This window comes from Rattus norvegicus, chromosome 17 (genome assembly GCF_021556685.1).
Source record: "Rattus norvegicus strain SHRSP/BbbUtx chromosome 17, alternate assembly SHRSP_T2T, whole genome shotgun sequence".
NCBI classification, from domain to species: Eukaryota; Metazoa; Chordata; class Mammalia; order Rodentia; family Muridae; genus Rattus; species Rattus norvegicus.
This window is the reverse complement of record NC_141550.1, coordinates 80526925-80540611: the sequence shown is the minus strand read 5'-3', so window position 1 is coordinate 80540611 and position 13687 is coordinate 80526925. Positions and strand designations below refer to the sequence as shown.

General features: G+C 48.0%; 1 protein-coding gene across 14 annotated transcripts in view; it reads left to right on the top strand.

The window, feature by feature from the left end:
* Nucleotides 1–13687, top strand: part of Frmd4a (FERM domain containing 4A) — a 588018-nt gene that overhangs the window by 543579 nt on the left and 30752 nt on the right. For all 14 annotated transcript variants that reach the window (XM_087590786.1, XM_087590788.1, XM_087590784.1 and 11 more), the window contains 1 exon segment: nucleotides 2503–2644. In XM_087590786.1, coding sequence (XP_087446912.1) covers nucleotides 2503–2644 — 142 coding nt within the window.

The following is a 13687-nucleotide window of genomic DNA, read 5'->3' as shown; positions in this document are numbered from 1 at the left end:
AGACTAGATTAGAAAAAGACTATCTGTTGTTGCTGCTTCTGTGTTTTGGTTTTCTGCCACCAAGGTTGATATATAAGGGCTCAGGGTAGACTGGGGAGTGGGGAGATGGGTAGGGGGTTCATCTGAGGATTTCCATGTGATTAATGGGATCCTTAATATGTCAAGTAGAGATGTCAGTCATAAAATCACACCCAGATTCTAATTTATATCCCATTCCTATTGCAATGGCCTTGGCATAGAGGATCTGGCATGGTCCTCAGCCCAACTCTGTGACGTGGGCTTTAACTTCTTCATGGTATAAACGGCCTCTGAGGATCATAGAGGTCGAGGATCAGAGTCTGCCAGTGACCAATCAGGAGAAGCTCCTGGACCCTTGGCCCTGTGCTACTGGGTTTGATGAGATGCTGCTCTGTAGCTGTTCGAGTGGTCTTAGTAGTGAGCGGAAGGAGTGGATCGTGCTTGCTCTGAAGGATAAAGCCAGATGGGTGCTGTAGATACGGAGAGTCCACATGAACTAGAAAGCCCTTCCCGCTTCCTGCTGCAGTCCAAAGGCTGCCGAACCTGGCAGCGGGGTTTGTTTATAAACAAGGGGGCCCTGACCTGAGGAAGTCTACCAGATTCTAAATGTAAGAAGGAGGAGACCCAAGTCAAAGCGCCGATGCGAGGGAAGGAGGGGAGGAGGAAGACAGTTCACTTCGGGTGAACAACTCCAAAGCCAAAAGTCCAGGGGCTTCTCCTGGCCGGAAGTCGCTGTTGTTCATCTGGACAGGCAACAGCAGACCAGAGGAAGGGCCCAGATAGCCTCTGTGGGACAAATAACAGACCCTGAGCAAAGGAGGAAGCCTGTAAATCAGGAAGAGGGGACAGTGGTGTGCAGGTCTCACCAAGGCTGTCGGAATCTGTCTGGAGCCTTGTGGGTGTGGAAAGACCTGCTCTCAGGCAGCAGCCTCCCAGTGAGCTCCCCAGCGCCACCACAGAGGGCCAGGGTGTGCTTAGACTGTCATTCCTAGTGGTGCTCCTGATGTGTGCGGTATCATAAGGACGCCGATTGCTAAAACAACCGCAACCAATTGCAGAATGCCAAATAGTGACTATAGAAAGAAAACATGATGCACTTCCAATTAGAAACGGTGTAGCTAAAGCAGACGGCCTTCCTGGGGAAAAATCGCTTTTAGGGATGGATTTGTAAACTGCAAACAAAATGGTTGTGGGTTCTCCTCATTGGCTATGACCATTAGCCTGGCAGGGTCAGTTGACCTGCATACAGCATGGAGTGGAATCTGAACGGCAGTGTGAAGACTTTGCAGCCTTCGAATATTTAATCAGTGAAAATCGAAGCAAATCTTGTGACAGATGCCGTTGGCAGGACCTCAGTATTCCAGAGGTTTCCATATTGTGTGTATAGTCTTTACAGACGTAGGATGACAGTATCCCATCATCTAAACTTCCGCTGATCACATGGGTACTAACTGAAGACGTTGAATAACTTCTAAATTTATTGTTTCGTGAATTTGTTTCACAAATCCATAGCTGTCGTTCATAAAGCTAGAAATTCATTTTCTCCTCCTTGTTTAAGCATAAAATAAGTATAGTCACAATGGTGTGTGTGCATGTGTGTACACGCATGTGTGTGTATGTGTGTGGTACATATCCATGTCTGAATGTGTGTGCATATGTGTATGTGTGTGCATGCATGTGTGTGTGTTTGTGTGTGTTTACATGTGCATGTCTGAGTGTACGTTTGTGTGTATGTGTGTGTATGCATGTGCATGTGTGTGTCTGAATGTGTGTGTATGTGTGTATGTGTGTGTGTGTATGTGTGTGTGTTTGTGTGTGTGTTTGTGTGTGGTACATGTCCATGTCTGGATGTGTGTGTATGTGTGTGTGTGTGCATGTGTGTGTCTGAATGTGTGTTTGTGTGTGTGTGTATGTATGTTGCTAGTGGTTGAGCCTAGGATCTTGTATACACTAATGAAGTGCTCCACCATGAGTTATACCTCTTTATTAGACTCTTTATGTTGAGAATGGATGTCTCACTAAGTCACCTGAGCTGGCTTTGAATTTGTTCTTTGGCCCAGGCAGTCTGTAAATGCCTAATCTCCCTGCCTCAGCTCTCCCAAGTAACTGGGATTACCCACCTTGACACAATTTTTCATTTGTTGTTCTTGTCAAGCAGAGAAGAAAGGAGAGGAGAGGGAGGGAGGGTTGGAGGGAGGGGAGGGGATGCCTTACACACAGCTTGTCTCCTCTGACTACAGCTCATCCCTCTGTAGTAGGTGTTAACTTCCCTGGCTTTCAGGAACAATGAGGCTCAATAAGATAAAATGCCTTTCCCAGAGCATAGAGTACAAAGACCACACTCTTCCCACTATGCTCTGTAGCCCACAGTATCCTGGGCTGAGAATTCCAGTTTGTGTGGCTTCTGAGCCACCCTAAATTCAGGATTACAAGGAGGCAGGCACTTTCTGTTCCTTCCATAACCTGTTTACCTTCCCTTTCCAGTCCAAGATCCATGCGGCTCGAAGTCTGAGTGAGATCGCCATTGACCTAACAGAGACAGGGACGCTGAAGACCTCAAAACTGGCCAACATGGGGAGCAAGGGGAAGATCATCAGCGGCAGCAGTGGAAGCTTGCTGTCCTCAGGTAAGGCCTGAGCCTGAGACACCGTCCATAGAATGGCTTCCCTCCAGGGAGTGGAGGACACCATGAACAGAAGGCCACTGGATATGCTGTCCAGAAGCTGACTTTAGTTTTTAGACCAAAGTTTGAAGACAAACGTGGGTCTGAGAAAGTTTCCCAAGGTATCCGGAGGGGTAGAGGGATATCCATGGAACTTCAGCATGGGACTTTAGCGTGGGACAAACTGTCAGTCTCTCAGGGCACTCATGGGTTTTGGTGAGTGAGTGAGAGAGAGAGAGAGAGAGAGAGAGAGAGAGAGAGAGAGAATGAATATGTGTGTGTGTGTGTGTGTGTGTGTGTGTGTGTGTGTGTGTGTGTGTGTGTTTTAGAATACTGACTGATGTAATCATTAACTATCATCTGGAATGTTAACTCCAAAGGCAGAGAGAGTGGGGTTTACTTGTGTGCCCTTAAGAGGGAGGCTAAACTGGTCAAGGACAGAGGTCAGGGTCAAGCTGCTGCATTCTGCTTCCAAGGAGACATCTGGGGCTTTTCAGGGTAAATGAGGAAAGGGGAGACTTGCTGTCATAAAAGATATGGCCCTTGTCGTCACCTGGTTCTACTCCCTAGTTTTCCCACTCTCACCCAACACAGGGTTGCTCTGTGTGACGGCCATTGCTCACTTTTTAGACCAGGCTGGTCTCGAACTCATACAGCCGCCTTTCTCTGCCTCCAGAGCTGGGATAAAAGGCGTGTGCCACCACGCCCAGCTCTCTATTGTCTGTTTCTGTGAGCATCAGGCAGGTCATTTTGGAATTAAAGATTAGGAGGTCCAAGTCATATTTATCCTAGCTTCAAAAATGGAGATCAAGGAAGTCATTCGTTGGTAAACCTGGCACACTCAAGGCTCTGGGTTCAACCCCCAGCCTCCGAATCAATCAAAGAGTCGGGGAAATGCTATTGTTGGCTTAACTGACAAGACAGACCTGTGTTTATGAGGTCAGGGGGAGAAAAAGACAGGGGTGTTTTGTGAGTCAATTGTGAGTAGCCGATGCCTCTTCCCAAGCTATCTCTTCGAACCCTGATGAATTTAGGCGGCCGTTCTAGTCTGCTTTCTGTTGCTGTACTAAAACACTGTGACCAAAAGCAATAAGGAGGAAAGAAGGGTTTGCTTCCTCTTACACTGCCAGTTAACGGTCCATCACTGAGGAAGTCAGAGCAGGAACCCAAGGCAGGAACTGAAGCAGAGACCACAGAGGAGTACGACTTACCGTTCTGCTCTCCCAGACTCATGTTCAACCAGCTTTCTTAGGCAGCCAGACCCCTGCCTGGGGACGGCACCATCTACACTGCAGGGACCGCTCTCCTGCATCCATCAAGGCAATCTCACACAGACTCGACCCCAAGCTAAGCTGATCAGGGCAGTCCTGTACTTGAGACTCAGGCAGATGTCGCTGGGCTACGTCAAGTTGACAGATGAAGTTAACAAGGACGGGAGCCATGTCCAACCTTGCCTCTGACCTAGGAAATAAGTCTTTTCCTCCTGTCCTTTTCCAGGGCCAGTTCTAGAACTATATACAGCAATTACCAACAACTGTAACAAGAGAGAAGGGAAAGGCAGAAGAGGAAGATGAGCTGACCCAAGTTAGCTTCTGGGCTGGTGCTGCCCACTCATGGTCAGAAGTTGAAGCTAAAAGAGCTTAGGACAGGAGAATGTGCACTAGCTCTGGAGTGAGATGTGGGTTTGCTATAGAGCAGACAAAGTGTGAATCAGGTCTCCATGTTGGATGAGTTATAACCCAGTGATATGTTCACATGCTTTTCAGCTGTATGATATGACAAGTTGCATATTGTTTGTCTTAAAGGAACTGTCAGAATTAGATTAGCTTCAGGATCTGTCTCTGCCAGATCTCCATGATGTGGACTCTAACTCTTACTTCTGCCCCAGCCTGGAATTTTTCGAAGTCGTTTCATACAGAAGGGATGCTAAATGGACACTGCCTCTGAGGCTGAGGTTTGCAAGGAAGACTGTAAAAAATGTTGTCTTCTTGTATAAAGACAAGAGCATTCAAAACCTAAGGGTCTATTCAGGGTTCAGCCCCTCCCAGCCTCCCACTGAATGGGCAAAGCAGAACCAAAGGTAACACTTTGTCTTTTAGACACAGCATGCAATGATTTTCACAGTTCCTGTAAAGCCCAGTCTAAGGCAAAAGCTTGGATCTATATCCTACCTGCCGCCTTATCTACTGACAGACGATCTAGCCTTCCTCCACTCTGGACTCTTCTAGCTGAGGGTCAGAGGAGTAAAATATGATACCACCTTGGCCCTCATCTCACAAGATTCTGTAAATCTTCATGAGCCCAAGAATGAGTTTCTATTTCTACCAAGTTCCCAGATCACTCTGCTGCTGGTGGTCCAGGGACTGTGTTCTGAAGGCCACTCTTCTTGCCAAAAAAAGAGATTAAAGTGGGCCCAGGACTGAAGATAATAAAACCCAGGCTTCTCCACTTTGAGCCTCTGACCTGGTCCATCTTTCTGGGCCCCTCATATCTCTTAGGCAAGCTCTAAGGGCACCAAGGCAGATAGACACCTATCAGAAGCTGTTGATAAAGTCTCTAAGGTGATACTAACCCCACCTAGCGACCAGGAGGAATACCACCTGAGCATCTTGGAAGCCAGAACACCATCCATTCCTATACTGCCCTGAGGTTGGCCTTAATCATCAATCCAGTGAGCTGAAAGATAAGTCACAAGGAGATCTTCTGCTGGATCCATGCCTACATGTAATGTGTGAGCATCTTTCCTCTCAAGATGCTGAAATGAGTTTCAAATGTTATAGTGGGGCCCAAGTGAGGTGTTTGGAAACTGACAGGAACAGCTGAGGCCACTTGCAGGCTGTACCTGACAGTAGCTTCCAGCCTCTCAGCCCCTTCGAACTTCTAAGCAAGAACAACTGTGAAAGGCAGAGAAAGTCCCTTAAGGAGACCGAGGAACTTGTCAACCTCCCAGGCCGTACAAGTTCGAGCCTGAAAAAATGTCTGTGAATGCCAGTTGAAGCTCTTTGGGAATGCCCCACGCCCACCCTCATGACTTAGGAAAACAGTTGGGACAATGGAGGGAGGAACCAGAACAGGATGATTGCCGACTGTGAACAAAGGGAATTTCTAGGGTACACATCTCGTCCTTCCTCCCACAGAGCCTGCTGCCTGCTGCCTACTGCCTACTGCCTGCCGCCTGCTGAGCGCTTGCTCTGGGAGGAAGTAGCCTCCACCTAGGGAAAGCCATTGGTGCCCCTGCCTACAGTGGACCAGGTCGTTGTCCCCAGTGTGGAGGAACTTAAGTTGCTGGTCTAAAATCGTGGTAGCTGCCTACTCTCCCTCCTCTTTCTTTCTGTCCTCTTGCCTGTAACACGGTCTCTCATCCCTGCTGTTACAGGACAGCTCTGTCTTTTTATTAAGGCTTACTTGCCTGCTTCTGTGCTAACAAATTCACTCATGAACGAGACAAGCCAGCCTCCAGTTGCAGGAACTGTTTTCTTCCTTCCCTCCTTACTAAGTGGTGTCTAGTAAATGCGTCTTAGAAGCATATTGAGAACCTAGCTAGTGCAATTTCATTGCCCAGCACCCAGTGGCCGCTAGTAAAGTTGTTGATATGAAATCTTGTAGCATAGCAGTAAGGCCTGTACTGTGTGTTAAGAGTCTCCTTTCTGGGGATCTTCCCTCGTCCTCCCTCACAGGTAAAATCAATACCACACGGATCCTTAGCAATGGCGTCTAAACTAGACAGTGCATCTCTATCCGGCTGCCCGGTTGACCTTTTTATCACACGGGTGTTAGACCTTCTGAGGTCACTTGCATCGGCCCCTCAGCCCTTGTCGCTTCTCTTCATTTCTTTCGACATTTCCCAGTAGTGCAACATCACGCCTAACGGAACTACATTAACAATGCTGTCGTATTTCCATAATGTAAACATTTACTTTAACTCCTGAGAGATGCTATGCTTTGATTTCAATCATAGCTTTGGGTCTGCTCTGGAGCACAACTCCTCCATCACCATCCCCCCGCCCAGGCATTGCCAGTGGAGTTTGTTTATACCGCACCACAGAACTGTGCTGCAAAGGCTCTTTCTGTTCAATGGATGTTTCTGAACTCAATTGTGCGTGGCTGGCCTAAGCCAAAACCAAGGAGTGGGCTGGTACACACAGCATTTAAAAACTCGAGTGCCTCTCTGAAAAGAGTTTGAGTATTGTCTACTGATGCAAAATGGAGATAAAGTGGTTCTAAGCTATTGGTAATGCTAAAGGCAATTTTTCTATTTAAGGGTGTGTAAAGTCCGGTTCTCGGCATCTGGGGCCTCTAATGCCAAAGAAATGAAGGAATGCCAATGTTATCCATTCAAAAAGCCAGAAGCTCATGCACACTGATGCCCGAGTGTGAGCAGGACAGGAGAGGCGGTGACTAGCATTTCCAAATGAAAAGGGCATATGGTTCTGTGATTGGTTAAGCTTGGTGTCAAGACATTTTACATAGGAGCTCCCATGAGGAAAATGTCAATTTCTATCTCCTGGTGGAGACTCACAGACTTGTGTCCCATCTAAATCAGAGTACAGGCCTGTGTTGGTCAAAATCTCTATGTGTAGGGATTCAGGAAATCTGCTATCGGACCTCCCAAAAGGGAGTGAATAAGCAGAGGCATTTAGTCACAGCGGCCTGTAAGAACCTCCAAATTTGGGGCTGGGGATTTAGCTCAGTGGTAGAGCGCTTACCTAGGAAGCGCAAGGCCCTGGGTTCGGTCCCCAGCTCCGAAAAAAGAACCAAAAAAAAAAAAAAAAAAAGAACCTCCAAATTTGGAGATAGCTTTGGCCATGGCGATTGGTCACTTAGGCTTTAAGTAACAAATTGCTAGGATGCTCAAATTCAGCTTGAGAGATCAAGTGTAAATTCAAACCATTCATTCCGCCGAGCTGTTTTAGAGCAAGTTCTTCCTCTCCCCACCAGCCCACCTTCTCTTTCTACCTGAGCGAGGGTCCAGCTTAGTGGGTAGTGCATTCGCCTATAGCCCTCAGTCTAAGCCCCAGCACCACCGAAAAAGAGAGAACAACAGAAGACCCATATCATTTGCAGGATGGTCAAAGGGTTTGTTTCCCCCGTCAAAGAGGGAAGGGGCAACGTAACAAAACACAAACAACCGTACTTGTGGTAGCTGAAGACACTCCGTCTCTCATAGCTTCTCTGGAAATGAGTCTAAGATTCGGGTCAGCATTGTTTTAAGGATCTGTCTTCACAGAATAGTCAGAATTTCGGGGGGAGAGAGCATGGGGGCTGTCAGAGAGGTGATTTTGCTCTCAGACAATTTAAAAACAAATGAAACAAACCCACCTAGGAAATACTCAGGGTTCTACATGGCCCCATGACTTGCCAATTGTGTGCATGTGTGTGTCTGAATGTGTGTGTGTGTGTGTGTGTGTGTGTGAGAGAGAGAGAGAGAGAGAGAGAGAGAGAGAGAGAGAGAGAGAGAGAGAGGGAGGGAGGGAGAGAGAGAGAGAGAGAGAGAGAGAGAGAGAGAGATGAATTTATGGATAAAATTTTGGCCGTGTGGTTAGTTTGAAGGCAGCTGAGTACTCTTCCATTTGATCAAGCAGAAACATGAAGGCTACAGTGATGGGTCTGCGGTTTTAAGAAGTAAAGCCACACCCAAGCCTGCATTCTGCTATAATTCTGTGGCTCTGTCACTTTTCATTCTAGAAAAAAAACATGTCGAGTTCAACCCTGACCCCAGCCTTGCCTGGGATGGGTCCACCTTCTTTATTCAACAATTCCCACATTCTCCTCCTCTGAATGCCACCGCTTCCTCCCATTGTGAGAACGTTTATTAATAACTCGTGCAAGAATGACAATGCCAGCTATCTGACATCTCTCGCCGTGGAGAGGCGATGTCGGCGCCTACCAGCTGTGTGCTCGGAGCTGTACACAGCTCACGCCGCACGGCTCTGCAGCGCAGTAAATCGTGCCGTGGTTCTTGTTTAAGTGTTCTTCCTTTCGTCGACACCCTCTCTTTTTTTATCACCAGGAAGAAGTCTTGTCTTCTTCCTGGATCTTTCTCTGGCCGTTCGGAGTTTTCTATTGGCTATGTGGTGCCTCTCCTTTTAGGTCCAAGATGAACTGCATTCCAGAGGCCTTAAATTTGGTCATAACCTTGGCTTTGCTGTTGGGCACAACCTCCCAGGCACTGCCAGAGGTTGTTTATCCTGGACTGTGAGACTGTGCACGCTGCAAAAGCCGCTGTCTATGGAATGGATGTTTCTGGACTCATCTGAGCAGGTCTGGCCTGAGTTGAAAAGGAGAGGAAAATGGAGGGTGGTCTCTTCCCTCTTCCGCTTCTATTTGGTGGAGGGTGGGGGGAGGGGGTAACAAACTCACTCCTATGGCATCTTTGTGCCCTCGGGTGTCACTAGTAAAGGTGTATATGCCCGTGACATGAACTAAGACTGACACTGTCTGAGTGAATGGCTGTAACGTCAGAAGAAAGATCTCCCTACCATCTCTCAGACACATCAGTATTTCTACTTAGCCAAACTCTGTGTTCAACCTCCCCATCTTGGCTGAGAGCAGAGACTACAGATTACGGAGATTTGCAATTAATCTCCAACCCTCAATATTACAGTCGAGCAGGAGTCCTGGAACAGTAGGATCAGCTCCTGGGTTCCTGAGCCGAGGAATGGCGCTCCTACACATTAGCCACAAGCAATGGTTTCAATTAGATATTTATCAGATGCTGTTAACGTTTAAACGCAGATCGTCTCCCTGTTTACCTCCTTCCCTTCTCGGCAAGGAGCACACCTCCCTCTTGGCAAAAAGTGCCACCGACGCTCCCCCGAGGGCAAGCCATCCCGAAGGCTCCCAGCCACCCCCAAAAGGTGCTCGCTTCCCAAAGAACTTCCATTTCACTGCTCCCCGAACTAAACGATTCCATTCGTAAAAATCTCCAAGGCTGAGGAAAAGTTCTCCAAGGCTGTGTTGTCCGTGTTGGAAATCACACTGAACTTGCAGAGATGGTCCCTGGAGATAGCATGCTGATCCCGCCATCTGCAACGTGGCGTCATGCCACAGGATCCCCGGGACATCTCTGATGTAAGGAATTCATCCTTGAGAATTTCTCTGGGAAGTAAATATCTCTCTATCATAAAGAGGAGTCTAACCCCTTCTCCCATATTTACTCCTGGGTGCCTGCCAAGCCTTTCCCTCACAGCTTCTACAGATCTGTTGAGACTTGGCTGTCTCCATTTTTTTTTTTTTTTTTTTTTTGTCTTAACTTCTCATTTTCCCCTCAAAGGCCAAATAGGCAGTCATTCCCTTCCCTTGCTTTTACGACAATAGATTTCTTTCTTGGCAGGGAGGGGTACTATTTGTGTTATATTTCCCCTCCTCCCAAAGAGGAAAGCTCCCCTTCCGCCTTCTGGATTGGGGGTGGGAGCGGGGGGTAGGGGGGTACTCATCAGCATCTGTCTGTGAGAACAGATGCACATGTCTCTGCATATCCTCAGCAGGATGCAAACTCATATCCGGTGCCGACTGGCTTGGGATCTTTGGAATGGCTGCAACAAATTCTCCATCGCGGCTGAGGGAGGAGATCCTTCCATATGTTCACAGGGAGAGAGCTGCTATTTGCTCTGGGGCCCCTCCACATGTGGCCTCTTCATATGCAGCTGCCACCAGTCCGGTCTAGATTCCTCAGCTGGAAAACTGGAAAACCGTCCCAAGTCCACAGTAATGTCTGTGATGTCAGCTGACTTCCCCCAAAGACCCCCAGATGCCCACTGAAAATGACTTCCTTTGAGCAGCAGTCTTTGCCTGCTGGGGATGCAGCTGCCTTGGTGAAACCCTTATTTAGCCTACTTAAAGCCCTAAATTCAACCCCCAGCACCTCATAAACGAAGTGTTCCCAATCACCTCTTTAATGCCAGAACTCGGTAAACGGAGGCAGGCAGGAGGATCAGGGTCAAACTCAAATATATGGAGGTCAAGGTCAGCCCCTACCTAGAGACCCTGTCTCCAAAAATACACCTACAGACAGCTGTCTTGTTCATGACCAGTTCATCCCACTGGTGGCCTGGTTCAGTCGAATCCTTTGGTTTAGGAGTGTCATGTGATCACAGACAGTTAAAGGACCGTATTTCTCTCTTCTATCTATCTTCTAGCATCCGAAGAGAGAGAGAGAGAGAGAGAGAGAGAGAGAGAGAGAGAGAGAGAGAGAGAGCGAGAGAGCGAGAGAGAGAGAGAGAGAGAGAGAGAGATCTGCTAAGCACTAACTCAGGAAAGATTTATTTTCTGGAGAACTCACCCGAGTTCCTCAGAGCTCAGTAGGTTTTCCTGGCTGTCAATCAGAGGGAGGATGATCCTCCAGAAAGCGGAGCAGTCCCCTAGCTGGCCCCTGTGCTGTGGTGTCTTCCGGGTACCCACCACTTCCTCCATCCTCATTGATGTGCTCATCTCCCGTTCCTCCAGAGGGCAGTACTGAAGGCTGAGACTATTATCTCCCCCATATTACCTGGCAAATGGATGGGACTCCAAAAGTCTCTGTTGTCCTACCAGGAGATCTGAAGACCGCCACTGGCTTCCTCTCCTACCTTCTCTGGCATTTTGAGGTCGGAGCGTGTGGTCCTGCTGGGAGGGAAGTTGCAAGCAAACGCAACGCACAGGGTGTCACCATGGCACCAGAGCAGTGAGACAGAGTTTCCCCCCTCTCACGGAGCTTCCATTCAAAGGCTAAGAAGGCCACACAGAGCAAAGCTTGAGTCCCACCTCTGCCTCCCTGGGCCACTAGGACCTCTGCTGTGAATGTGGAGGTAACGTTTCTCTGAGGACTCAATGAACTGTACCACTAAGAAGCCCCTGCTGAGTTCTATTAAACAAAACAGACAGACAGACAAAACCCTCTTCTCCCCTTCTGCCCCCCAAGCTTCCTGGACTGACCACGCCAGCCACACACCAGCCCAGCCTGTCACTCCTCATTTTCTTGTCTACTCAGGCCTCTTTTTTTTTTTTTTTTTTCCCTACGTGGGACGTTCTGAAGTGGAGATGCCAACCCCCTCGTAAAAACCAGGAAGGAATTTTAAGAATAATAACTAGCATTCATGTGGCATTTAGCGTGTTCTGAATTCTCTTCTAGCGTCTTCCCAACATTATCCAGCTTCGTTCTCCCAGTATTTGAAGAGCCCTGTCTTCATTGCCCAGCACACAGGAAACCGAGACCTAGGAAAGTTCTAGAACCTTCCCCCCCACCTCCCAGATCCACTCAGCGGCTGAGCTGAAACATACACACAGCCCTTGTAACCCTCAACCCCCAGACTGCAGGCTCCTGCTTTAGGAGGATGCTATAGCAGTCTGTTCCCCAGGGGTGTTCCTTTCCCATAAATCTGAGTACCACTTAGTACCCTCTCCAAAAGGATATTCATGTATTTCAAAAATATTCATTTCACCTACTTCTCACTGGCCTCATATACCTACCCTCTATCCCTTCTATCCCTTCCTGGGCAGCCCTTGACTACTGTTTGTTTGTTTGTTTGTTTGTTTTCTTCAATGTAAAAATTTTGAAATTCCGCTCTTCGGGGTCCAGTAGAGATGACCCATTCGTCTTCTTCATTTTATAGACAGCTCCAGTTGAGCATTCAGGATCAGGAATAGGTTGAATCTTTTAGGCTCCTGTTGGTGACTAGACATGGCTCCCGACCCCCGCCTGCCTCTACCAGAGGGCAGTAGCAGTGAAATGACCAGAGTTGGGAGAGTGATTGTCATTCCTATAGAGGTTTGGGTAGTCAAGGAGGGAGGAAGGAGGTTGTACTTGGCTATAAAGTTCCTTTGGTAAAACTTGAAGAAATGAAGGCTAATGGCTGAGAAGCAACCACTGGCGTTATTTATTGGGTAATCAATGCTTCGAGTTTGGAGACATTTTAGAAGACTAGTCAGGTGGCCACTCTCTAGGTAGGACCAGGATGGTTCTCAAGGTGGAACACCTACGCCTTGTATTGTTCAATAGCAGATATGGGATGACAGCCCCACAGTCTTTCTCGGTCACTGTCCTTTTCAAAGGTAGCAGATTTAAGTGGTTCTGCCAGTTGTGTGGGCTTCGAGTATAACCCTGAAGGGGTTTTGCATGTGCAATGTGAATTGGTTCAAACAATTGATAATAGACAAAGTATGGTGACAGACTTCCTCAAGGCCAAATACAGACTATGAAATTATTTTTGTCAGCTGGGTGTGGTGGTGCACACCTTTACACCCAGCACAGAAGTAGAGAAAAGCAATCCCTGAGAGTCCAAGGTCAGCCTGGTCTACCTAGTAAGACCCTGTCTACAAGCAGACACACACACAAACCCAGATGGACGGGGTAAACTATCATTTATTTGTGTGTCTTGAACTTAGAGTTGGAGGAACTCCCATTGGCCTGAGTTCCTGATTCCAGAGAGCATCTCTGCCCTTTGATTTCGGCCAGTTTTGCTGGCTTCCTTTCTTTAGCCCTTTTAGAAGGCAAGCATCTCAATCAGGGAACACCTAGAGGTCACTTGTGAGGACACTCGGCCTCAGAGAACTCTGGGCCTCTTCTTCAGTTGCTCTTGGAGAGGCTCTCAGTGGGCTTCTCCCAAGACACTTGGCTATCTCTCCTCTGGGTGGCCGTGCGTCCTTAGCTACTGGTCACAGATCATGCAAGCTCTTACACAGAGAAGCCATCAGATTCCTTTCTTCAGATTAGTTGATTGCCCTTCAACACAGAAGGCAGTGGAATCTCTTTTCAAATGCAATAGGGTTATATTTTCCCCCCAAGGCAGGGTTTTGCTTTTCCTGGCCATCCTGGAACTCCCTCTGTAGACCAGGCTAGCCTCAAACTCAGATTTGCCTCTACCTCCCAAGTGTTTGAACTAAAGGCGTTGCGCCCCAGTTGCCTGGCAAAGGTGCCAGGTTTACATGGAGCTGCCTTAAGCTCATGAAATATGGGATAGAGACCCACAAACCACTAAGCACCCCAATCACACTCCCAGCTCCATCTGCAGTAGCCTCCCAGGGCAGATC